The sequence below is a fragment of the Cyanistes caeruleus genome, chromosome 4 (assembly GCF_971803275.1).
Source record: "Cyanistes caeruleus chromosome 4, bCyaCae1.hap1.1, whole genome shotgun sequence".
In the NCBI taxonomy this organism is placed as follows: domain Eukaryota; kingdom Metazoa; phylum Chordata; class Aves; order Passeriformes; family Paridae; genus Cyanistes; species Cyanistes caeruleus.
In genome coordinates, this window is record NC_141704.1 from 1,996,936 (window position 1) to 2,024,031 (window position 27,096).

A 27,096-nucleotide genomic window follows, 5' to 3' on the forward strand; every position below is an offset into this window, starting at 1 on the left:
TCACGGAGGGTTTGACAGACGATTTTGAGGGGATTCCACACAAACCTTAGAACTGGGAGTTCCACCCATGAGGAAATTATGGAATTTTTCGGGTGGGAAGGGATCTTGAAGCCCATCCAGCACCACCCCATCCATAGCAGGGTCACCTCACACCATCCCAGGCTGCTCCCAGCCCTGTCCAGCCTGGCCTTGGACATTTCAGGGATCCAGGGGCAGCCACAGCTGCTCGGGGAATTCCAGCCCAGCCAGCAATTCCTTCCCCAGATCCCATCCATTCCTGCCCTCTGGCAGTGGAAGCCATTCCCTGTGTCCTGTCCCTCCAGGCCTTGTCCCCAGTCCCTCTCCAGCTCTCCTGGAGCCCCTCCAGGCCCTGCAAGGGGCTCTGAGCTCTCTCTGGAGCCTTCTCCAGGGGAACATTCCCAGTTCACCCAGCCTTTCAATAATTATTATTTTGAACAGCGAAAGAATTCTTTGGTAGGGAATCCTTAAGAACTGCCTCTAACTGGCGTTTTGGGGTCACCAAACAACCCCAAAAAGTCAATTACGGGCTGCTCCTCTCCGCAAACAGCGCTTGAGCCGCGCCTCCCCCTGACACCGCCTCAGCGCCGCCATTACGCCCTTCATCTCAGAACTACAACTCCCGTCGTTCCCCGCGGCGGGGCGCCAGCGGGGAGCGGCGCTGAGGCGGCGCGGAGCCTGCCGGGAGTTGTAGTCTTCCCGGCGGCGGGCGGGGAGCGAACTACCGGCGGCCGGAGGAAGCGGGGGCGGCGGAGCCGGGGCCGGGAGCGGGGCAGCGTCCCGGGATCGGGATGCGGGGGCGGCCCGGGACGCCGCCTCGTTGCCCGGAGCGACACCATGCACCCGGCCGTGGCGGTGGGGCTGGTGTTCGGCGGCTGCTGCAGCAACGTGGTGTTCCTGGAGCTGCTGGCCAGGTGCGGGGCCGCGAAGAGGATTTGGGGAGGGATAAAGGGTCAGGGAGCCCATTGCTATGGGATCGGGGAGAGGCCTCAGGGTGTGTGAGGGGACGCAGCAGCAGCGGTGCCAGGCTGGGGTTTGTGGGGGATTTGGGGTGTGGGGGTACCCGCGGCTGGCACTGAGGGGTTTTACCCCCTCAGGCCTTGGGGCCCCTCATCGATGAGCCCAGACCTGGATCATCGCCTTGTGTCCCGGCTGGATGGGGTTTTTGGGGTGTTTTGGGGTTGTCCCCTCGGTGTGGGCCGTGTCGGTGACCTGCCCGAGCACGGGGGTGTCCCCAGCTCATCCCAGCCCGTCCCGGGGAGGAGACGAGCAGGGGCTGGCCCTGGGGACAGCGGGGAATGTTTTCCTTCTGGAAGTGCGATCTTGGGAATCGTCACTCGCTGCAAAGTCACCGAGTCCCCTTGAATTCCCAAATTGGAGGCTAGTGTTTTTGGGGATCTCACCATCCTCCCCCTGATGTTTTCGGGGATCTCACCCTGTTGTTTTTGGGGATCTCACCATCCTCACCTCGTTGTTTTTGGGGATCTCACCCTGTTGTTTTTGGGGATCTCACCATCCTCACCCTGATGGAGGAAGGCTGGAGGGGCTTGGGAAAGGGCTGGTCAGAAAGCTGGGAAGGGCAGACTGGAAAAAAATGATGCCTGAACTGGTTGGGTGTGTAAAATCCCAGTGAGTCAGCGTGAGGCTGCACCCCCTGAGCCCTCAGTGCACTTCAGCTTTCAAAACCAGCCTTTTCTCCCTCCCAGCCCATCCATATCCCAGATTATTAAGTATAAAAGGGACTGCAAAATCCAGCAGTTGGGATAGTTGCTCCAAACCGGGATTCACCAGGTTGCACAATCCCTGGAAAAATCAATAAGCAGTTCCTGGAAGAAGAGACCTTGTGTGAGGAGTTGTCTTTCAGGGATTGCTCCAACCTCTGCCTTTCCAGCCTGGCTTGTGTTGGCAGCATCAGTGACAGAGGAGGAATGAACCCTTTGGAAGCAAAAAAAACTTTGGATTTGGCTTTTTGCTTCTCCTGTCTCCTCCAAGCAAACCTTAAACCAAAACATTTGGCCCTGTTCAAAGACTGAGTTATTCAAAGGTGGCTGAATCCCAGAGCAGCAAATTCCAGAGTTCCAATTGCAGACATCAAGGAAAATCTGCTTTTCACACAAAACTTTCTCAGAATTCCTGTGCCTTTTACTTGCCCTGCTCACTGTTAGTCCCAAAATTGGGATAACACCAATTATTTTGTTGGGTTTTGGAAGGAAAAATTCCTTCTGCTGATGAATATTCCCATAACAAGCAAAATCCTGGAGCAGGATCCCAGGAAAAGACAGGGACCAGGCTGGTGAGGAATAGCAAAGGTGATTGGGAAGAAATTTGCTCAGGATTTATAAGGAAAGTAAAGGAATGAGAAGTGTTTAATCTGGAAATGCCTGAGAGCAGACAAAAGGCTTTAAATGTGTGGAGAGTGGCTGCAGAGGAGAGGAGAGAAATATTTCTGCTAGGCTGTGGAGGCAGAACAAGAAATCTCAAATTTCTTGATTGAAGGGGCTTAAAGTGCTGTGGAAGGGATGTAAATCAGGTCCCCAAAATCAGATTTTCTTCCTTTCCACGTGGTGAAGTAGGAGATAGAGCAGGGAAACTTCTTGCTGGGAGAACTCTTGTCAGTTGTCTGCAGGCGAAGCAGATCTTGGGTTGATAGATCTGGATTTATCTCGTTTTTTAGGTGGATCTGAGTGAGGATTGTGAGCCAAAGAAGAGGCCCTTTCTTATCTCTCTCTTATCAGGCAGCACAACACTCTGAGTGCCAGCGCTGCTGATCGAGTGGGGTCATTCCCAGGGATCTGGGAAGAGGCAAAGTCCAGTGCTTGGAACCAGCCTCGGGTTATTCCAGGTTTTACAGCTCCTTGTGATCCCCTCTGGCGATGAGAGGTTTGGAGATAAAGCTGGAGATAAGGTTTGCAATCCTGGAGCTTCTGGCTCTGCTTCAAGGTCTCTTTCTCCCAGGAACTTTTGAACCTTTCAGCTTCAGAACTGAAGTTTTATGGATAATGAAGGCTGGGAAGAATGTGGGAATTGGTGCCTGTCCCTGGAAAAAAACAGGGAAAAGGGGATTTTTCCAGGTGCTGTTGGATCAGCCCTTCATTCCCCAGGTCACTGCTGCTCCTGAGAGCTCTGTAGGGTGACAGAGCAGAATTTGGAGGAGACAGCTTGGAAATTCCTGTTTTCCAGGGCATTTCCCAGCTTGAATCCTGCAAAACTGCCTCCAGGGACAGCGTGTTCCATGAGGAGCAGGACTCTCCCAGGAATCTTTGGCCTCAGTTTCTGTCTTGCAGCAGAAAAAAAGGGAAAGATTCCCTAAATCCCCCCTGTCTCCCACGAGCTTTCTCATTATCTGCCCTGTCACAGCCTCCTCTGAGCTTCTGATTCCCAGGAAATCCTTCCCTTCCTCCCTGGGAGCTCCTTTGGGAGGATCAGGGTGCAGGGAGGGTTTGTTTGAATTCCCTGCTGAGGAATTCCAGGTCCCACGGGATAAACACAGACCCTGGTTTGCTGGGAGGTGGTGGCACTTCTGCATTCCTGGGTCCCTCCAGCGGGAACAAAAAGGGACTGAGAGGGTCCCCTTTGCGCTCAAGACAAAATTTTGTGGATTTTGAAGCCTTGTGGAGTTGGTGTCACATTCATGAGATCCATGGATGTCACCTGGGATTTACTGCCAGGACTTTTTTGGGCTCCTCTGAGGAGTTTTAGTCCCTTCTAGAACCCACAACCAAAGGTTTTGGGGTATTTTTTTTTGCATCCAGAAATCCCAGGGGAGCTGAAGCTTTTTTAGAAGAGCAAATCTGAACCAGGGACACTGCCAGCACAGACCTGACCTTGGCACTTCCCTCCTGCCGCGGGAATGAGGAATATCGAATTTCCAGCTGCCTTTTCCTCGTGGAAATGCAGATTCCCTCAGATTACCTGACCTCTAACAAACCCAGCAGCTGTTAAGAATGAACAGAGTCCTCCTAAAGCCACTTCCTGTGGGAAAGAGGGAGATCCAGCAGTTTTTTCTTTCACTTCCTGACTTGAATGTCCGGTTCCTCTTGGGAAATGTTTGAGGAAGGGCTCCCTGCAGGTGTTTGAACAAGCTCAGGTGAATAAAGCCTGAGTAAAGCCTCTCCAGGGTGATCCTCGCTCTGGGATCAGGAGCTGCCGCCTCCTTTTCTTGGATCCCAGTGTTTGTTCTCCGTGGAATGGCTCTGATGCCAGTCTCTCCGTGCCTACAGGCAGTTCCCAGGATGTGGGAACATTGTGACCTTCTCCCAGTTCCTGTTCATCGCGGTGGAAGGTTTTATCTTCGAGGCCAACTTTGGGAGGAAGCGCCCGGCCATCCCCATCAGGTACAATCCCAATGTTTTCCCAAGCAGGAATTGCCTGGATCTCTGTTATCTCTAAAAACCTTTTCATGGACTGGCTTTTCCACTTATCCCGTGGAAATCCCATCCATCCTGCGGCATCTGCAGAGCCACGTCGGGAAGCTGTCAGGCCGGATAAAAGACACACTCATTTTATTGGGAATTTTTAACAGGAAATTGCCATCAGATCCTTCCCTGTCACAGGAACAGGGCAGAGTTTTGCACTGGGAAGAGTTTAAAGAGCTCTTAATCTCTGGGATTTGGTGTGGTGGGTGTGGGAGGGGACAGCTTTCTTGGAAAATCACCCAAATTCACTTCGCATTTGGTGACAGAGCCGGGAGCTCCACCCTGCTCCACTCCAGACCTCTCCGTGCATCCCACAACCATTCCTGAGGGGTCTCTCAGCATCTCAGGGAGGTTCCTGCACACCTCCCAGGTATTTTTCCACGTTTCAGGAACTATTTCATCATGGTGGCCATGTTCTTCACCGTCAGCGTGGTCAATAACTACGCCCTGAACCTGAACATCGCCATGCCGCTGCACATGATCTTCCGCTCGGTGAGCCCTGTCCTCCTCCTCCTCCTCCTGGGGCTCCCATTCCATCATTTCTGCTGGAATTATCCCTTCTACATGTGTCTTGCCACCTGAGAGCACCAAACCCCTGTGGAAATCCTGAATTCCAGCTGGTGGGAGAGCAGCCTCACTCCGAAGCTCAGCTCCAAAGGTTTCACTTTATGGTGTTGATCATTAAATTCCAGCTTAATGGACAGACAGGGAAATGGGCTCAGACAGGCTTTGGAACTCCAAAGGTGAGGGGGAAGTGACAGTGACAAAACCAATCCCAGACTATGGATGGCCAAAGGGATCCAGCTTTCCCTGCCACCAAGTGGTGAATGTGGCAGGTCAGAGAGCATGGATTTGGGATTTGGCCTAATTCCACCTGCACAGGTCTTTTCTTTGGGAAAAAAAAACCCATTAAATTGCATCTTCACTTAAGTGTGGATGAGTTCCAGGCTAAAAGTCATTTTAAAACCCAGGGAAATGGAGCCCCAGCTGGTGGGAATCACAAAATCTCCTGATGGTGGCTGTTCTCCCACAGCACATCCTGTGGGTGGAATATCTGGAATCAGGAGAGGTTCAGAAGGATAAAACCACACTGAAGGAGACCTGTCTCACATGAGCTGTGAGGGGTGGTTCTGGTCCTGCCCTCAACCCCTGGGGCTGGGCTTGGGAGTGGGATTGGGCCACGTTCTGGTCACACACTGCAAAAATAAAGGGGAGGTTCCCTGGCCAGGAGATCCAACCCAGCATCCTCGTTCCCGAGGCACCCAGCTCACCTTCTCCCCTTTTCCTGGATGGAGGGACTCAGAATCATGGAATCATTGAGGCAGGAAAAGAACTTTAAACTCATGGAGTCCAACCATTCCCAGCACTGCCAAGGCCACCATTGCCCCATGTCCCCAGGTGCCACCTCCACAGGGACTGGAAATCCTTCCAGGGATGGGGAGTCCCTGGGTAGCTCTGCCAGGGCTGGAAAACCCTTTCACAGCAGGAATTCTCCCAATATCCAACCTTAAGGAAGTTTCTTCTCCCTGTCAGTTTTCCTGCCTCAAACTCAGCGTTTCTATTGGTGTTTTGGCATCTGCCACACGGAGTTTACAGTGTCCCTTTGGGATGGGCATCCAAATTTGGGGAATTCCGTCCTGCTGACCTCCTCTTTTAGTTTTTCCTTCTATTTTTTTCCCCCCCAGGGTTCTCTCATAGCAAGCATGGCTCTAGGGATCATCATCCTGAAGAAAAGGTAAATCACAAAGTTCTTATCTTTAGGGAATGCTCTGCCACAGACATAATCTTGGTGGGTGTTTCGTGCCATCGCTTTTCCTGTCAAATATTCTTATTTTAATGATGGGGAAGGGAGACAGGGAGCGTGGAATAGAGGCTGGAATAGCTCCTTCTGCATTTCCACCTCTCCCTCCTTTCCTGGGAGAGATTATGGGCCGGGAAGAGATTTTACAGGGCTGCAGCCTCTGTGTTCACTCCTGGCTCTTCTGGAAGTGCTCCTGGGGGATGCTGTGCTGGCTGTGGCTGGGATGGAGCTCAGTGCCTTCCTCCTGCCGGGGATTGTGGCTGCAGCAGTGCTGATAACACGCTGAGAACACGCTGATAACACGCTGATAACACACTGATAACACACTGATAACACTGAGCTGTGCCTGCACAGAGTCAAGGCTGGAGCTCTGGGATAAACCGGGAGAAGTGTTGGGATAAACCAGGATAAATGTTGTGGGAAAAGCTTCTTTAGGTGCTGAGCTGGAGTCAGCTGGTCCTCCCCAGGGTTAGGAAGTGGGAATGTGCCCGTTTTCCCAGCTTTGGGGCAGGGATGCTGGGAAGCAGGGGAGGGACACGAGCCAGGCGGGGTCAGTGACGTGTCCCTTGTCCCCTGTGCAGGTACAGCGTGTCAAAATACACCTCCATAGCCCTGGTGTCCCTGGGCATCTTCACCTGCACTTTGATGTCTGCAAAGCAAGTGGTAAGGACTGGGAATCTCAGGAATTCCCTTTGCCTGATTATTCATGGAGACACCAGGTGCCTCCTACCTCTACGTCTGCTCCCCAAAAGCTTTTCCTCCTGGTTTTATTTTCCTGTGTATTGGATGCACAAAATGTGTGGGATTTCATTTAATTCCAGGTGTCTCTTCACCTGTTCACACTGCTTTTTACTGGGAATAAACCTCTTTTTTGGTCTCGGAGGTAACAGAAAGAAGCTGCATTTTCTTGCCTTGTGTTGCAGGCAGGAGCAGGTGAATCCTAAACAAAACTCAGCCATCTGAAATCCTCCCTCTCTCCATCCCACAAGAAATTGTTGCCTTTCAGGCTGGATTTTTCCAGCCTGACCCTAAAATAACGTGCCTGTGCTTGGAGAGCATGGAAGCAAATCCATGTGGAACACACTCAGAGCTTTTCCTGGGTCAGCACCCACGGCCTGACCCTGTCAGCTGATGACAAAAAAAATGGCAGAAAGTGGTGGCCTGGTGAAAATTGTCTGCACTTAATCCAGCTGGGAGAGTTTGGAAATGGGAAATTTGGAGCTGTCAAAGCTCCAAATTCCCCATCATTTCAGAGCTTTTTATCCTCAGAATGGCTGAGCAAGGGCTGGGCTCCGCAGCCTTGGCTCTGTGGTAATCCAGAAAGACTCCCAGCAGGGCTGGAATTTTGGGGTGGAGCTGGCAGTTGTGGGAAAGGTGAATAATGGGATTTGCTGGGGCAGGTCAGGCTGGAGTTGTGGCCTCAGCCTGATCTCCTCAAGTTTTCTTGGCCACAAGCCCAGTTTTGGATCTGGTTTTAGCTGCTGACTGGGGCTTGGCCAGAGATCCTGTTCCTTCCTACACACTCTGGGATGGGGACACAGGAACCTGGGAATGGGGACCAGGAACCTGGGGATGGGATGGGGGCACGGGAATCTGGGAATGGGGACACAGGAACTTGGGAATGGGATGGGGGCCTGGAACCTGGGAATAGGAACACAGGAATCTGGGAAGGAGCTGGGAACATGGGAATCTGGGAATGGGCTGGGAACACAGGAATCTGGGAATGGGCTGGTTTTGGGAGCCTGAAAAGTGACCCTGATTATTTTTGTGGCTAAAAGAGTTCAGTCTCATCAAACCAGGCTGTTCCTTCCAGGAAAAATCCTGATTTGATCAGACTCTGCCACTTATTTCCTGGAATCTCTGCATTCCCTGGAGCAGAGTGGGAAGCCTGTGGCTGCTCTGGCAGGAGAGGGGTCTGGGGCCGCAGCAGGGACCTGGTGGCTTTTGGTGACTCTCGATTTCCCTTCAGGCATCTGACTCCAGCTTAAACCAAGAGGATGGACCCCAGGCTTTCCTCTGGTGGATGCTGGGTACGTGGGGGCCACATTTCTGGGATACTGGCAGGATTCTTGTAATTCTCTTGGCAAAAGTGGCCCTGCCTGGAGCGGGGAGGGGCTGGGGCTGCTCCAGGTCTTCCTTCAGCACAAGATTTCACAGAGGAGGCTCTAAAATCTGGTTTTCTACCCTCACTCTGGGTCTGTTGGTGGCTCATTGGGAAATCTGGGATTATTACCAGTAGTGGCACAAACTGCATCCCTGGTATTTGTGGGAGATCTCTTGGATCTCAGCCTGTAATCAAAGCCCAGAATCGTTATTAGTTTTTTTATTGAGTCTGGGCAGTTTGGTTGTTGGGTTTTTTTCCCCCTGAAAGCCAAATTTGGTGAGTTGAAGCTGCAGGGCTGTGCTCCCCTTCCAGGTATTGCTGCCCTTACCTTCGCCCTGCTGATGTCTGCCAGGATGGGAATTTTCCAGGAGACGCTCTACCAGAAATTTGGGAAGCACTCCAAGGAGGCCCTGTTCTACAATGTGAGTCCCTGGGGCTTTCTCTGCTCCCTTCCACTCCTGGACTGGGCACAAAAAGGATCCCACACTGCCCTGAGGAGCCTGCTCTGATCCAGCTGCTTCCCAGCAGGGAATTGGGGTGGATTCCCATCCCCTGATCCCACCATGGATTTGTTTCTCCCCCCAGCACGCGTTGCCACTCCCTGGATTCCTGCTCCTGGCTCCCAACATTTACCAGCACGCTGTGCTCTTCAACCAGTCTGGTGAGTGCTGTGCTCCTGGGCCTTCCTATCCTCTGGAAAATCCCATGGGAAGTTTTCTTCCTGCAGCTGTGCATGCTGGAGTCTTGGGGTGTTCCAAGCCCTTTGAATTTTGAGGAATTTGCAGGAAGGAATTCCTGGCTGGGAGGGTGGGGAGGGGCTGGGATGGAATTTCCAGAGAAGCTGTGGCTGCCACTGGATTCCTGGAAGTGTCCAAGGTTGGACACTGGGGCTTGGGGCACCCTGGGATAATGGAAGGTGTCCCTGCCCATGGCTGGGGGTGGAATTTAAGGAACCTTTCTATGATTCCATGATTAAAGCCCAAATTCCTTTCTAATTCCCATATGCCAGCCACATCCAAGAGCGATCCCTGGGAAAAGGAACGTGGTAACTCCAAAATGGGAGTACCAGGACCGAATCCTCAATAAGGGATGTAAACATGGACCTGCTGGGTTTGGTTTTTTGCTGGTGCTTCCCAGGATTGGCTGTGGGAACAGAGTGGATCCCTGCAGCAGGAGAGCTCTGACGCAGGAGAACAAGACAGAGCTTTGTTCCTAATATTTCTCCTAATTTTTCCTTATTTTCCATTCTTCCCTGTGGAACTCCAAGCAGAAGGGCTGTGTAAGGCTGCAGGGAGTCCTGCATCCCTCCTGGAAGGGCAGAGACTCCTCCAGCAGTGACCTCATCCCATTCTTTTTCCCTGCAGAGCTGTTCCAGGTGCCGGTGATAGGCCTGACCCTGCCAATCATGTGGTTCTACCTCCTCATGAACGTCATCACCCAGTATCCTTTATCCTTTATCCCAGTGGGGTGGCAGAGCAGGATTCCTAAATCCTGGAAGTCTGGGTTCCTTAATCCTTGTAATCTTCCCTTTCCTCGGGAGCTGCTGTTGGTGTAACTCCAAAAATACAGGGAGAGGGAACTTTCGTGTTTTAGGCTGGACTCGATGATCTCAAAAGACTCAAAGGTCTTTTCCAGCCTGGTTCATTGTGGGATTCTGGGAATTCTGCTCCATGGAAATGGAGGAGTTTGGAGCTTTCATTGTTCAGCTCAGCCCAGCTGCTCAGTAGGGACATCTGAGATTTGGGGTTTCTCTGGGTTTGTGGTGTCCTTTTCCAACCCAGCTGATCCCAGGGGGGAGTTTCCCCCATCCACACCAAGCTGCCAATCTCCCTGCTCGTTCCCATTCCCAAAGGGAATTCCCAATGTCTATCCCTGCTATCAGAGAAGGTAAATCCTTGGAGTCTTTCCCACCCTCAGGAGCTGCTGTTGGTGTAACTCCAAAAATACGGGGAAAGAGAACTTTTGTGTTTTAGGCTGGACTCAATGATCTCAAAGGTCTTTTCCAACCTGGTTTGTTCTGGGATTCTGGGACTTCTGCTCCATGGAAATGGAGGAGTCTGGAGCTTCCCTTGGCTCTGTGGCAGGGATTGTCACCCTTTGCCAACACAGCGGGGAGATTTGGGGTGTCCCTGAGTTTGTAGCATCCAACCCCCAGCTGATCCCAGGGGGGAATTTCCCCCATCCACACCAGGCTGCCCATCTCCCTGCTCCTTCCCATTCCCAAAGGGAAGCCCCGATCTCCATCCCTGCTATCCCTTACCTCCTGCTCCCAGGTACGTCTGCATCCGCGGCGTCTTCATCCTGACCACGGAGTGCACGTCCCTCACCGTCACCCTGGTGGTGACGCTCCGCAAGTTCGTCAGCCTCATCTTCTCCATCCTCTACTTCCAGAACCCCTTCACGGGGTGGCACTGGCTGGGCACCGCCTTCGTCTTCGTGGGCACCCTGATGTACACCGAGGTGTGGAACAGCCTCGGGCCCTTCCTGGCCCGCTGCCGGAGGAGGAGGAGGCCCAAGGAGGAGTGAATCCAGGGATTTTCTGCAGGGACCTTTTTGTTGTTTTCCAGAGCAGAGCAGCAGGGAGCCCCCCCCTCCTCCCCCAGGGGGTGTTTTTATAGCAGGTGTTGGCTGTGCCAAGCTCCTGGGAAAATGGGGAGCCTCCGCTGGGAACTTGGGGAACGGATCATGGAGAAACAATCCGGTTATTTTTTGCCAGTCGGTATTTTTTATGCCACCCCTCTTGCTTCCAGTTTTTCCTCCTGTTTGGTTTTTCCTTTTCATGTTGGTTTTTTTTTTTTTCCCATTGGAATAACCCTTTTTAAGGAAAAGCTGACTCAGAGCTTTGCTGGGAGCCCAACTTTTTGTGCTGCTGGCTCAGATCAGCTGGACCCTGAGCCGGTTTGGTGCCGTCCTTTAATTGTCCCAGTGTCTGGAGCTGATGGCTGAGCCCCATTCCTGTGGGAATCCCTTATCCCTGTGCTGGGAGGATGTGGGATACAGCCTGGAGCTTCCAGTCTGCCCAGTGGATCCTGAGAGGGCTGGGTTTACTCTCCCAGTTCTCCTCCCATCCCTTGGGATCAGCTTCCTCATGGCTTTTGTGTCAGCCTGGCACAGGCGGGGAAACACCAGAGCTGTACCTGAACGTCCACGGGTGTTTTATCAGGGATTGTTTTATCCAGGGATTGTTGGATCCAGGGATTGTGTTATCCAGGGATTGTTGGATCCAGGGATTGTTGGATCCAGGGGTTTATGGATCCAGGGATTGTTGGATCCAGGCACTGAGCAGAGCTGACACGGAGCTGCTCCCAGCTGTAACATTCTGTGCATACTCTGGGTCACTCTTCCACTCCAGGAACTTGCATGTTGTTCCCAATTCCCGTGGGATGCGGGAATGTTTGGGGGATTCGGGCATTCCCGTTTTTTTTAACCATGTGCTTTTCACTCCCAACACATCAGCCGTGGGTTGTTTGTTCCCGTCGGGGGGATTTTTTTAACTTCCCGGCATGATCAATGTGTTTGGAATATTTATGGAGTCACAGGAGTGGCAGCAATTCCCTTCCTGCTGGAGGACAGAGGAGGAAAGGTCCAGGCAGAAGGGCCTTGTTAGCCAAAATTAATTAAATCCAGGCTCCCCCTCCAGGCCGGGGGCGCTGATTAGTTGAGTTTTAATGTTTGTGTAGAGATCAGGGCACCTGTTTTTTTAGCAGAGGCTGGAAAAGGGAAGGAGCCTGACTGCCTTTGCGGTGGCTGGTTGGGTTTAGGTTGGGGTTTGAGTTGGTTTTTTTTTTAAAGAGAAATAAATCTGTATCCTCTTCAAAGGCTCCCTTGGGTTTGTTCCTCATTCTGTGCTTTGCCAGTGGCTGGAAAATGAATGGGATCGTGGAATTGTTGAGGTTGGAAAATCCCTCTAAGATGATCCAACCATTCCCAGCAGTGCCAAGGCCACCACTAACAAATGCCCTCAAGTGCCACATCCACGTGGCTCTGAAATTCCTCAGGGATGCCAACTCCACTGCCCTGTTCCACCTTTTCCGTCAAGAAATTTTCCATGAATATCCATACTAAATAAAAATTCACCATTTTTCTTTAACATCAGAGAAAACAGGAAAGACTCGGCCTGGCTGGCTGGGGTTCAGGAGAAGACCCCACCATCAGATCCAAGTTTCCCTAAATCCAGCACCAATGGGAGCCAGGAGCAGTTGGGGTGGTGGAAATTCAGGATTTGAGGTTCCCCAGGCACAACTCAGACCCTCTTGAGGTTTCCCAGCAAGACTCAAATCCTTACCACTGTCCAGAGTTGAGGTCCCAGGCAAGACTCAAATCTAAACCAGAATCTGAGGTTCTCCAAAAAGACCCAAAATTTCAAATCAGAATTTGAGGTTTTCCCAAGACTCAAATTCTCCAACCATGAGAATCTGAGGTTCTCCAAAAGGATCGAAGTCCTTAAACTATCAAAATTTGAGGTTCTCCAACAGGCTCAAATCCTCAAACCATCAAAATTTGACGTTCTCCCAAAAAACTCAAATCCTCGAATCAGAATTCGAGGTTTTTCAAAAAGTCTCAAAGTCTCAAATCTGAGTTTGAGGTTCTCCTAAAAAAGGCTCAAATCAGAATTTGAGGTTCTCCAAAAAACCTTGAATCCTCAAAACATCAGAATCTGAGGTTCTCCAAAAAGATTCAAATGCTCAAACCCATCAGAATTTGAGGTTCTTTGAAAAGATTCAAATCCTCAAATCAGAATTTGAGGTTCTCCAAAGACTCAAATCCTCAAACCTTTGGCATTTGAGGTTCTCCAGAAAGACTCAAATCTCCATCAGAATCTGAGGCGCTCCAAAAGGATTCAAATCCTCAAAACATCTGAGGTTCTTCAAAAAAACTTTAAATCCTCTGTAAAACTCCAGGCTCAGTCTGACCTTGACCAACTCAAGGTGTGACTGCTGTAATCCGAACATTCTTCCCTGCCGATAAAACCAGAATTCCCTGAAAAAAACTGGGAAATGAAATGTAAATATTAAAAATACGATCCAACCTCAATTCTCCCTTCAACCTTAGCCAGATGTTCCACACTTGAAGATGCAGGAAAGGGGCAGCGCAATCCAGATGTTTTGGGAAGGAATTTTGACGTTGGAGTTGGGAATTCGAGCCATACTCTGGGAAGGGAGCACAAGAGAGGGAACGGCGGAAAGGCTGAGGGAGGAAAGGTGAGAAATTGGTGCTTTGTTGAATTGAGGAAATTCGGCTTCTCCCTTTTAAGAAATCCCTTTTCCCTATTTCCATGCAAGGTCTGCATTCCCTGGCCCACCTGTGGAAGTTTTGGAAGCTCAGGGCTCAAGAAGTGATTGCGAAATAGGAGATGATTTTCCAAAATTATTTGAAACAAATGCAAGCCAGCCCCTGCTCACGGAAAACAAACAATTTCTTTTTACAGCTGGGAAATAAAAGGAATATTTATCCTGCACCTGCACCCTCAGCTCTGCAGAATCCAAATAAAGATACAATTCCTGGATTGGAAACTTTAAAATTTCCCGTAAATAGGAGAAGATTGGATCACTGAGGTCGCTCGAGAGGCACAAGGATTTTGCAGGATTCTGTACTCCAAGGTGAGGAAATTCTGGGAAAACTTGGTTTGTTTTATGCAGGAGGGAGCAGCTATTCCGAGAGTGGGGAGCTGGGGATGAGCATGGAATGGTCTTGGCTGGGAGAGCTGGGCAGGGATGGAAGCACAAGGAAAGAGAGACTGACATGGCCGGAATGCTGCATCCACGTTTGGATCCAACAGCAGGATCCAACAGCTGGGAGCTGCTGGAACAAATCCAGAGAAATCCATGGAGCTGCTCCAGGGCTGGAGCTCTTCTGCTCTGGAGAGCTGGGAATTCCCAGCCTGGAGAAGGCTGCAGGGAGAACTTCCAGAACATTCCAGGGCCCGGAGGGGCTCCAGGAGAGCTGGAGAGGGACTGGGGACAAGGCCTGGAGGGACAAGACACAGGGAATGGCTTCCCACTGCCAGAGGGCAGGGATGGATGGGATGTGGGGAAGGAATTCCTGGCTGGGCTGGAATTCCCAGAGCAGACCCTGGATCCCTGGAATGTCCAAGGCCAGGTTGGACAGGGCCTGGGATGGTGGGAGGTGTCCCTGGACACGGAATGAGATTCAAGGTCCCTTTCCACCCAACCATTCCACGATTCCGTGGTTTGCTGCAGGATTTTGGGTGGTTTTTCAATCCAGCCCAGCACTCACTGAACTGCCTTAGCCTAAAAAAAAACCCCCAAATTTTGAAGTTTTGGCTCTGAACTCACTGTGCCCCAGGGCTACAAAATCACTTCTTGTTCTGCCAAAATCCACCATGGAAATCTAAAGCCTTGGAAGAGCTGCTGATCTCCAGCTTGAGGATCCAGCCAGCTGCTCCATGGAAAGAGCTCCCTAAAAAGCTGCAGAATTTGAGGCTCCCTGAATCTGAATTACTCACCCTGAGCTGCTTGGTGCAATTCATCCAAGTTAATCAACAAAACCCTTGGCCTCAAGGAACACTTTGGGCTCTTCCATGGCTCCAAACTGGGACAAAATCCCATTTTCTCTGCAGGGAAAGGGCTCTGAGGAGGAACCTGCTGAGGCAAAAGGGCTCTGGACGTAGAAGGCAACGAAAATTAATCAGGACAAATGTTAATTCATGAGTTTTATTGTCTAGTGAAAACCCAAATATTCACTCACTTGTTACCCCTTCAGCTGGCTCTCAATAATTCTCATTTTTGCTGATGACTCCTCTCTAGGTTGCTTAAATCCACTTGCAAACCAAATCATTGTGACTCAACCACATTTTATTTTAAAAAAGAATCCAACTCTGAACTGGTTTTTGCTCCCAGTTTCCCTCTGAACGTTTCACAAAATCCCTCTTCTAAATAATTCACCAGCCCTACAATACAGATAATATTATCAGAAGCCCTGGTGCTTCCACACCTCAATTAAATCTATAAAATTAATGGAAGATACAATTCCGTGGTAGGAAAAAAAAACTCTCCACCATTTCCCAGCTGTGAGTGCCCAGGGAAATAATTTCTAGCTTTGGGAAATACAGAAATTACTTTTTAATAAAGTTATAAATAAATAACTCTTTTTTTTCTTCTTTCTCTTTTTTTTTTGAGAGTTAATCAGAAATGGATTCAGCAATAATATTTGATAGATTTTACTTTGTTGAAGAGAAAGAGATGAAAAGCGGGGTTAGAAAGTGTCAGCGTGACAAAAATTGGGATGGAAGTGACCGTTAGGGGTCGGTGCTTTTCTGTCCAGGTGGGATTGGAGGCAGGACAGGTTTGGAGTGGGAGCCTGGCTGGGATTGGAGCTGAGGCACAGAAGAAGAACCCAAATTGGCCTTGCTGGATTTCCTCAGGAAGTTCTCACCAGGCACAGGAGAAGAACCCAAATTGACATTTGTGGATTTCCTCAGGAAGTTCTCACCAGGCACAGGAGAAGAACCCAAACTGACATTTGTGGATTTCCTCAGGAAGTTCTCACCAGGCACAGGAGAAGAACCCAAATTGGCCTTGCTGGATTTCCTCAGGAGGTTCTCACCAGTCACTTCAGTCTCTGCAGGAATTATAGAGAAGGGAAGACGGTTTATTCCAGTGAAAAGTGAAAATTTACTAGAGATTTCTAGTGGTTTTGGGGGAATATCTCCACATCATCCATTTATGCCTAAATTGTCACTGTTTTGTTTTTTTTAATACTAATTTGGAATGTTGGGAGTGTCCAGCACTGGATAGGGCTTGGAGCAACCTGGAACAGTGGGAGCTGTCCCTGCCCGTGGCTGGGGGTGGAACTGGATGATCTTTAAGGTCCTTCCCAACCCAAACCATCCTGGTTCTGTAATTCCATGAATATCACTCCAACCTCTCGATGTGTCCACTCCTCTTCCAGCTCCTCCTGGCTCCTGCTGCTCGGCTCTGCCTTGTCCTGGGAGCTGCCTCCGAGGAATGGGAAACTTGGTCCACAGACTTTCGGTGAGAGCTGCATCAGGTGGGACAAAAACGTGTCCCCTGATATGCCCAAATTCCCTGAAGCTGAGGGGGGGTAAAAAGATTCCTGGTTTAAAAACAGGAGCAAAAAAAGGAAATTCTTCGTGTCTGACGGAGTTATTGATGTTGCAGTCACACAGCTCAGCTGAGAGAGCGAGAAATAAATCCCAGCACTTCCCCATCCCACAAAACCTGTTCCCAATCCTCTCAGAACTTCAGGAGTTTGCAAAGACGACACCCACAGCTCCCAGTTTTCATTTCCTGATTTAATGAGGCTCAGCAGCAGGTGGGAGATCAGGAGTGGAGTTCCCTGCTCCCAAACCTGTGGAGCAGCACCACAGGAAAGAATTCCGAGTAAATAAAAGAGGAATTTCCTTGAAAAGGTTTCTGGAACACCCCAGGGATGATGTAAACATTGAGGAGGCACCTCTGAGTTGTTTTATCTCCTGCAGAAAAACCCAAATTCCTTATCTGCACAAAATCCAGAGCCAAAATCTGAGAGCTCCGAGACCCTGCGAGCGATAACGACCCCGCTGGAGCTCCGATAACAACTTCCCATTCCCATTCAGACGTCATCAGCTTATTCCAAGGAAAGCATGGAAAAGGCCTGGATTGATAAAGGATTTCTCTGGCAGTGCTCCAGATATCCCAGAACGTCTCTGGTCTAGGCCAGCTCAGAAATTTAGGATTTAGGGATTTATGGATCTGGGAGGGAGTTCAAAGATTATCCACCCTGACCTCATCCACGGTGCAGAAATCCAAAAGAATTCCATCCTCTCCTGCTGGCATTTTAGCTGTGATTACAGGGGAGAAAAATATTTCAGTGGTGGCTTAATGAATCCACACATCAGGAAGAAGGGATCAGGATAAAAATATGGAAATTCCATGAGAAACAGGAAAGTTTTTGTTACCAGAGGTACTGGGGAAGTCTTAGAGAATTTTGTTGCTGCCTTCAAGGGGAAGGAATATTTTATCCTGGAAAAGAAGTATTTTTTATTCCTGGAAAAGGAATATTTTATCTCATGAAAGGAATATTTTATCCTGGAAAAGGAACATTTTATCCTACCAGACTTGGCTGTGTCAAAACCCAGCATCCTACAATGTTCAAGATATTCCCTTTCTCTCAGGCCGTCCCTTCTCCAAGGGCAGCAGATCAGGAAAATTGTGGGAAATCATTTCCAGGGGCTGAAGGCTTTCCTGGTCTAAGAGCCACCAGAAATGTGTGATTTAATTCAGCCTTCTTATAAAAATACTCCATGACTTGTAAAAATCATACAATACTTCTAAAATTACTCCAGAATGTCAAAAAAATGGGGGGAAAACGGGAGCTTAGGGGGTTTGTGCCATGGAGATGTCCAAGGTGTTCGGAAGGAATTCAAACCTCTCTCTTTTTCCTGGTTTTTGTCTATAAATGAGTTTGGATAATGTGAATTTAGTCCTGTCCTGAAAAGCTCAGCAGAGAGAATTATTAGAGGTGAAGCAGCCAAATTTTAGTTTTCCCTTTAGTAAAATTTCCCTTTTAGCTATATGGAAAAATAAATGAAAAATAGGAATAAAATAAAATAAAATAAAATAAAATAAAATAAAATAAAATAAAATAAAATAAAAAAATAAAAAAATAAAAAAAATAGAATAAAATAAAATAAGAAAAAATAAAATAAAATAAAATAAAATAAAATAAGATAAAATAAAATAAATTAAAATAAAATATAATCTAATAAAATAAAATAAAATAAAATAAAATAAAATAAAATAAAATAAAATAAAATAAAATAAAATAAAATAAAATAAAATTTACTGGGAAAAGTGAGCACTGAAATACAGCAGACAGGGCCTCAAAGAATTTATCATTTACTTTAAAGGACATTTGCAGAATATTTTGCCCTAACTGACTGTGCTCTGCAAGTCCAAACCTGGAAGTGAAAATAAATGAAAGCTCAAGCCAAAAAAATCCACACTTCCATCCGTGGGAGAACCCAAAAATCCCTGGAAACTGCTGTGGAATCAGGAAAAATAAATTATCACGGGTTGAAGACCAGAGCTGTGGTCTTAGCAGTGAAATTAGAAATTGTCCTGCTGAAAACTGCAGGTCAGAGGGAAGATGTCCAACCAAAACCTTTAATTTTTACTTGAATAAATTGAATTAGATTTACTTTAATTGTAGAGCAGAAGCAACAGGACAATGGCAGGACTTGATTCCAAGGAGTGTTAATGACCTGAGGAATGATGACGTTGTTCCCACACAGCTGAAGGTTTTTATTTTCTTAAATAAAAATTGTCAGATTGGACAAATAATGAAAAAAAACCCACCAAAAAACAATCCAAACCCCAAAAATTTGGGTTGGATTTGATAATCTCAGAGGTCTTTTCCAGCCTTAATGATTCCATGATTGGATTAATCCCTGATGTTGGAAAATGTCATTTCCTTCATTGGGTATATCTGGAGCTCAATATGTTCTTACCCCTTGGTGGCTTTTTTTAGTTTACTCTTTCTTCCATCCCAAGAGTTGGAAGCATAAAATTGGAGAGAAAGAAGAAGAAAAAAAATATTAAACCACTTCAATATTTAAAAAAAACCAAAACACCACAGGCTGGACCAGAATATTTCAGAAATGGGAGATTTTTCTCGACAACATTCCAGCTGCTTCTATACAAAAGGATTTTAATCAATCCCTTTAATCAATCAATTTTTTCCTGAATTTACCCTATTTCCACCACAATTTTGTTGCAAGGCCTGGGAAATGACTCAGATGAGCAGTTTGCTTTTTCCCTCCCCTCACAGTTGTTCCTCCGCTCTGTTTTTGAGAGTGTTAAATGCAAACACTGCTCGAGTCACAACACCCAAACGTGCTGGGGTGGAAATCCAGATTTTTTTCCCATCTGCCAAGGGCGAGACTTTTCCAACTTCACACTTCCAGGTCTTGCCTCTCGCTGAGGACAGATGATGCAGATTCCTTCATTCCACACCCAGCTCCTCTCAGGAGCGCCCTCGGCACAAATTCTTGGGATAAACGGATCCGCAGGAGCCTCCGGATCCGACCTTTTTCCAGGGCGTTAATTAAAAGCCTGCAATTAACATTTGTACATCGCATCCAGGAGTGTGGCTGGGATATAAAGGGAATTCTGAGGGGTTTTTGTAGCGAGGTTAGCTCAGAATTCTGCTTCGAGGTGAAGGGAATGAGTGAGATCTCTAAAGATGCTGAGTTTTTCTCATGTGATTTAATGTGAAATTTTATTTAATGAGATTGTTATTTAATGTGATTATCATTATTTACTGTCTTCATTATTTACTGTGATTATTAATATTTACTGTCATCATTATTTACTGTGATTATTTAATGTGATTAATTAGTTTATTTATTAATATTAATTATTAATTATTAATGATTTAATGGTGATTTTTACAAGGTGTGAGAGCACCTTGGTGAAAATCCGTGGGCTGGTGTTTAGGTAGAGCAGCAAAGGTGTCTCGGTTTGGATGGGAGGAGAACAAGGAATCAGGCCCGGGATTGAGCCCCTGATCCAGATCTTCCCTGTGAGGGTGGGGAGGGGCTGGGATGGAATTCCCAGAGAAGCTGAGGCTGTTCCTGGATCCCTGGAAGTGCCCTGGATGGGGCTTGGAGCAGCCTGGGACCGTGGGAGCTGTCCCTGCCCATGGATGATCTTTCAGGCCTTTCCAACCCAAACCATTCCAGAATTCCATGAAATTCCAGTTTGCCAACAGCCAGAGGGCACGGACAGTGGCTGACTCTGAATTCCAGCTTTCGGATGAGCTTTGGGGTCGTTCCAAAGGCCCAGCTCTAATTCCGTGTGTGGGAATGGGATCCAGCCTGCTCTGCTCCCCTAGGCCGTGCTGGATGTCCCATGTGGGCATCAGGTGATAACAGAGGGGAAAAAAAGGGATTATCCCGGAAAAAAACCATCCCTGGTCACAGCCAGAGCTCAGATCTCCTCCTGGAATGGGAACAGGAGAGGAAACCACAGATTCCTTGTGAGGGGCGATGCCAAGGAAACGCTGCAGGCCCAAAAATGGTGAAGATGGTTCCTCTTCAAATCTTCTGCTCTCTACGAGCTTCAAATGGCACAGGAGATGTCACCACCCCCTCAAATGGCACAGGAGGTGTCACCTGTCCGGCTGTGGACAGGTTATATTTATTTATAAATAAATGAGGGTGTTCATCACCCAGGGCAGAGAGAATTGTCGCGACCCGAGGCTCAGGGAGGGAGGTGAAGGCACCACAGAGCTCAGCACCTGCTGGAATTTACATTCCAAGCTCCTTGCTTCAGTTCCTGAGGAATTTTCAAGATTTTGTGACGTCTCCCGAATGCCACTGGGCAGGAATGGTGTAAAGAGAGATGAACTCTGAGTGTGACAAGTGATAAATTAGTTTTTAAAACCGTTATTTCTCACTCAAATTCTGCTTTTCTACACCTGGACCGAGTTTCTTGCAGCATCTTCTTCCCTTCAAAGGAAAGATCTTGGGGAAATCCCTTTCCAGTGGGTGTGAACGACGGCAAAATGAAACCGTTCATTTTTGGTGGTGAATGAATTTGATCAGTTTAATCAGGATGTTTATAATTAACCTCCATCCCAGCCCAAGGTGAGCTCACCTGCTCTCTGGGGCAGCCAGGGACGAGTTCTGCTCCTGGAGGATGTTCCTGGCACCCGAGGACAGAGCTGTGATTGGTTTCGGGAGCTGCTGGTGGGAGCTCCCGGATTCGGGATCCAAGTGCCTGCAATGATCCAAAAATAAAGTTCTTGTCATGCACAGAACGTGAAGCAGGAGAGGGCAACTTGCTCAGAGAGAAATTGAGATTTATTTTTTAAAATGATTTTATTTTCTTTCATTTTATTTTATTTTATATTCATTTTATTTCATTTTATTCCATTTAATTTTATTTTATTATTTTACTTTATTTTCTTTGATTTTGTTTTATTTTATTTCATTTTATTCTATTTTATTTAATTTTATTCTATTCTATTCTATTATTTTATTCTGTTTTATTTTTTTATACTATTTTATTTTAATTTTATTTTATTTTATTATTTTATTATTTTATTTTATTCTGTTTTATTTTATTTTATTTTATTTTATTCTATTTAATTATTTAATTCTATTTTCTTCTATATTTTCTTCTATATTTTCTTCTATATTTTCTTTTATATTTTCTTCTATTCTATTCTATTCTACTCTATTCTATTCTACTCTATTCTACTCTATTCTATTCTATTCTATTCTACTCTACTCTACTCTACTCTATTCTATTCTATTCTATTCTATTCTATTCTATTCTATTCTATTCTATTCTATTCTATTCTATTCTACTCTACTCTACTCTACTCTACTCTACTCTACTCTATTCTATTCTATTCTATTCTATTCTATTCTATTCTATTCTGGGTGAGATTAATCCAACCCCTTGTGGGATAATTCCCAAAAGTGAGGAACTTGCTTTAAAATAACTAAAAACCAAACTAAAATTCTGGCAAATTTGTGTGGACACCACTTCAATTCCAGGCTTAAACCAGATTTACACCCACGAGAAGCAGTGAAACGAGAGAAGCCTTTAATGAAATGCTGAGCTCAGAAGTTTTAGAGATCTTTTCCCGCCTTAATGATGCCCTAAATCTGTGATTCTGAAAAATTAAATTGATAAAAACCACGCAAATAACCACTGAAATCAGTCAGAGCAAAGCACCAAACATTGCCTGGCAATGAGACATCCAAACGACTTTAATTACACCTGCACACAGCCAGAGGCAAAGAATAATTTACATTTAAGGACCCAAATTTATGCAGATAAGCCTGCAGGGTTGCCATAAATAAAATAACTTGGATTCTTGTGTGACACCGCCTCAAATTTTCTGCCAGACTCAGAAAAACTCAGCAATCTATTTCTGTTTAAATTAAAATGTGCAATGAGGAGATCCATCTTTTAATATTTACTGAGGCAACAGATTTATATTTCTTATTTTATTTTATATTCTTTTATTTATTTATTTATATTTTATATTCTTTTATTTTATAAATAAATAATAAAATTTACAGATATATAATATAATATATTATATATTATATATTATATATTAAATATATATTATATTTCATTATTATATATTATATATTATATTATTATATATGTATAATTATATTTATTATTATAATATATAATATATAACATATATTGTTATATATATAAATTGTATATATTTATTATTATAATATATTAATATTATATATATGTATCATATATATAATATATATATTTATATATAAATACAAATATATTACAAAATAAACAGATGTCCAAGTTTTAAGTGCTTGAGGAACTTTATTGCTATTTTTGGCAGCAGTTTTAGGTGTTTCGTAGGATTTTGATTTATTTTTTAATTGGAATAGGGTTTTTAGCAGCTCTGGTCACAGCCAAGTATTTCTGCTCCCAGTGCTCTCCTAGCGTGATTCCAGAAAAAATGGGTTTGCAGACAGGGAGGAAATTCGATTTTTGATATTAAATTAATATTTTATTAATAATTAATAAAGGTTTCTATTCTATTCTATTCTATTATGTCATATTATGTTACATTATGTTACATTACATTACATTATGTTATGTTATATTATATATTAGATAATAGATAAAATGTATATTATATGTATATTATATTATATGTATGTGATATTATATGATAAATGATATGATATATGATATGAAAAATAAATTATATATATTATATTACATTATATTACATTATATATAAAATAAATTATATATATTACATTATATTATATTACATTACATTATGTTATGTTACATTATGTTAATAATTTAATTAATGATTAATGATTAATAATTAATACTTTTAGTAATAAATACTAAAATTAGTTGATTCTTCCTCATTTCATGTCAGAAAAAAAATGCCTGGATTTAAAAAAAATAATCTGCTTTGCACTGACAGCTCTTTTGAACCAGAGGAATCAAGATCCAAATCTTCAAATAAAAGTGCTCAGAACATTGAGACAGATAAAATCTGCTCAATTAAAAAAAAAAAGCTAAAAAAAGCTAAATTAAAAAAATATATATAAATATATATATAAAAGTGGGAAAACATTTTAATATATAATAATTTAATATATAATTTATATTATTTAATATATTTCTAATTTGTATATTTATTATATATTACTAGATAATTTATATATTTTATTTTATATATTATATATACTATATATAATAAAAATAGATATTATATAATATATAATAAATAATAATATATTTTTATTATATAAAATTATATATAATTTAAAATATATAATATTTCTATATTCTATTATATTAATATATATTTATAATTATAAGAAAAATATTTTATATTATATAGAAATATTATTAATATTTTTATTATGAATATATAATTTAATATACTGTAATTTGATATATAAGAATTTAACATATGTAACTATATATTTTATATATATATAAACTATTGGGGAAACATTTAGCTGATCAAATTGGTATTTCCACGTGGTAAAAATACACAGAATAAATAAAATTACAAAATAATATTTTATCTATACAATTCATGAATTTGTTCTTTTGAAATGATAATTTTCTGTGTGAAACACTTGGTTTAGGCTGCTTCAGGTTTCCTGCATAGCCCACAGAGCCAAGTTTCTGTTATTTCCCAGCATAATTTGAAATTAATCAGCTTTAATCCATTTTTTATTCTCCTCATTTGCTCCACAGAATGGTTTGGGTGGGAAGGGACCTCAAAAATTCCATGGGCAGGGACATTCCCCTATCCCAGATTTTTCCAAACCCTCTCCAGCCTTGGGCACTTCCAGGGATGATTCCATAATTCCAAAATTCCTTAATTCCAAAATTCCATATCCAGAGAAAAATCCAGCAATTTTCCCAAGTTTTCCAAGGTCAAACCTCAGTCTGGTGGTGCTTAAACCGTAATTTAATTCTGTTTTAATTCCATTGCATTCTTGATTTAATTCTGATTTAATTCCATTCCGTTCTTGATTTAATTCTGATTTAATCCTCGATTTCATTTAAACAAAGCAACAAACACTTGGCTCCCTGATTCCAGGTTTTCTCCTCTCATTCCTGAATTTCAGGGCTCAGATTCTCCCTCAGAATTCCAGGGATTTTTATCAAGTCTGCTCTTGCCTGCCCTTCCCACCTGTCCCAGATTTCCTCGGGAAATGCTGATGGGAGCTGACAGGATTTTCTCTCACCTGTCCCAGAGCTCAGCTCCCAAATCAACTTCCCAGGAGGGAAAATTGTGGAATAAAAGCAGCAAAAACCAAAATTCAAGCAAACTGAGGTTTTTATATTTATTTATCCTTTTATAAATATATAAATATCCTTAATTTATAATTATAAATATAGTTTTATTTATATTTATTTATCCTTTTATAAATATAGTTTTATTTATATATATTTATCCTTTTATAAATATATAAATAACCTTAATTTATAATTTTAAATATAATTATTATATATATATTATATATATAATTATAAATACTATATAATATTAAATATAAATGTTATAAATATTTTATTTATATATATTTATCCTTTTATTAATAAAAGGAATTTATGCTGCAAAACAAACCTCAAAACCTCCAGCAAAAGAAAACACTCATTTCCCTTTTTTAAAATTTAATTTTTCCTCATTTCAAAATAATCAAAAATTAATGAATCAACTACTTAAAAAAACTTTTTTTTCAGTAAAAATTTGCAAAATGCATCTGCCTAGAAACTCAAAACCTTGTTTTTTTGGGAACAATTTAATCCTGGAGGTTTTTATAATTTTCTTTCTTTTTTCTTGTTTCGGACTGAGACTCCAGACTCTGCCACTGGAATAATCCTCACATCTGGAATGTGGAGCTGGTGGCTGGAATGAGCTTTTGAACTTTTCTGTTCCCTTTGCTGCTTTAAATTCCAATATTGGGAGTTTTTCAGTAGGCAGGAAAAGAATTTGGATTATTTTATTTATATATATATATATTTTTATATATATATAGATATATATATTTATTATTTATATTTATTTATACATACAAATAATATAATAAAATATACAAAACATATAAATATATAACATATATAAATATATAATATATATAAATATTATATATATATATTTATATATTCCTATATTTTTTATAGGAAGTTTCACTCCAGGGGGAAGGCAGGAGAGCCACAAAAGGTCAAAGAAGATTTATTAGAGATTTTTAGAGTTTTTAACCAAATTTTGGAGGTTCTGACCATGAGGAAGAAGAGAGAGAAAAGCAGTCAAGATAACATCCATTAAAAAACAGTAAAAAAAAAATAAATTAAGAAGTGGAATCAGCTTTAAAAATCCTATTTAAACAGAGATATTCACCTCAGAAAAAAAAAAAACCCTTGTGTTGACTTTTCACCACTAATTATTGCTAAAAAAAAATCACCTCAGGGTCTGTGAGCTGCCAAAAAAATTCTCTTTTTTTCCTTCTCTCAGAGAAACTTGTGATAATTTCATTGTTTTCGACAAGCCAACGATGGCTGGGAGATTTTCAGAGTTCCTTTGGGGACTGCTGCACTCCCAAATAAAAAATCAGGGTGGGTTTTGATTTATTTGCAGGGCTGGATTGAAAAAAGGAGTTTTTCCTTGGGGGATTTGCAGCCCTCTGATAATTTCTGGTCGATTATATATAAATATATATATATAATATATTTATATAATATATATATAAAAATATATAAAATATGTATTTATATATTTTTATATATATAAATATATATAAAAATACAAATACAATATAAATAAAATACAATATAAATAAAATATAATAGAGATAAAATATAAATAAAATATAAATGAAATACAAATACAAATAAAAAATAATATAATACAAAAGAATATAATACAATACAATACCATATAATACTATGCAATATAATACAATACAATATATAATATATGTTATAAATAATATAATATTATTATATGCATTATATAAATAATATAATATAGATATAAATACAATATAAATACAATAAAATATAAATAAATATAAATATATAATATTATATATTATAATATATGTAATATTATATATTATAATGTATATAATATACAATATAATATAATATATACAATATATATAATATACAATATAATATCATATATAATATACAACATAATATCATATATAATATATATATACACATATATAAATAGTATATATAATACATATATAAACAGTATATATTTATATAGAACAACAGGGAAAAAACCCTAAAAATGCATTTTTTGGAGTGGATTGCAAGGGATTTAATTGGAATTATTCGGGGTTACCTGTGGAAATGAAGCACCTGACGTGCTGTGGAGAAACGTCTTCGGAGAGAGGCTTCTTCCTGGGGTAGGGGAAAATAAAATGATCAATTTTACAATTTAAAATTTAAATTTATATTAAATTTAAATAAAAAATTTAATTTAAATTTTAATTTAAATTTAAATTTTTATTTAAAATTATTTGTAGTGGTTGAAATGTCCGGGATCCTCCTGACTCCAGCTGAGATTCCAGAGGGGTTTCCACTCCGATATCCCGGGAAAACAGTGGGGTTGGATCCACATAAATAATAAATTTGTGTTGGAAAAATATTTTTGGCTTGGAGTGGTGTAGGTTTTGTTCTCTAGTGAAGATTGATTTGCTCACAGGAGTCAAAAAAAAATCTCCACAACTCCAACAG

The 27,096-nt window shown here is 43.0% G+C and overlaps 2 protein-coding genes across 5 annotated transcripts in view; one reads left to right on the top strand and one right to left on the bottom strand.

The window, feature by feature from the left end:
- Positions 1-714: 714 nt before the first annotated feature.
- SLC35B4 (solute carrier family 35 member B4) lies at positions 715-12,159 on the top strand. Its single transcript, XM_023918819.2, has 10 exons — positions 715-932; positions 4,239-4,352; positions 4,823-4,925; positions 6,119-6,168; positions 6,816-6,897; positions 8,204-8,264; positions 8,651-8,760; positions 8,924-8,999; positions 9,703-9,778; positions 10,612-12,159. Exons 1-10 carry the CDS (start codon positions 856-858, stop codon positions 10,862-10,864), a joined length of 1,002 nt encoding a protein of 333 aa, XP_023774587.2. The 5' UTR covers positions 715-855; the 3' UTR covers positions 10,865-12,159.
- A 3,343-nt stretch (positions 12,160-15,502) lies between these two features.
- LRGUK (leucine rich repeats and guanylate kinase domain containing) overlaps positions 15,503-27,096 on the bottom strand; it is a 45,372-nt gene continuing 33,778 nt past the window's right edge. For 2 of the 4 annotated variants that reach the window (XM_086886371.1, XM_086886372.1), the window contains 4 exons: positions 26,702-26,760; positions 20,959-21,081; positions 16,223-16,392; positions 15,503-15,919 (listed from right to left, as the gene is read on the bottom strand). In XM_086886371.1, coding sequence (XP_086742497.1) covers positions 15,597-15,919; positions 16,223-16,392; positions 20,959-21,081; positions 26,702-26,760 — 675 coding nt within the window. In that variant the 3' untranslated portion in view covers positions 15,503-15,596. Of the gene's footprint in view, positions 15,920-16,222; positions 16,415-20,958; positions 21,082-26,701; positions 26,761-27,096 lie in introns of all 4 variants that reach the window. The other 2 variants (XR_015286035.1, XM_023918814.2) reach the window with 2 other exon arrangements.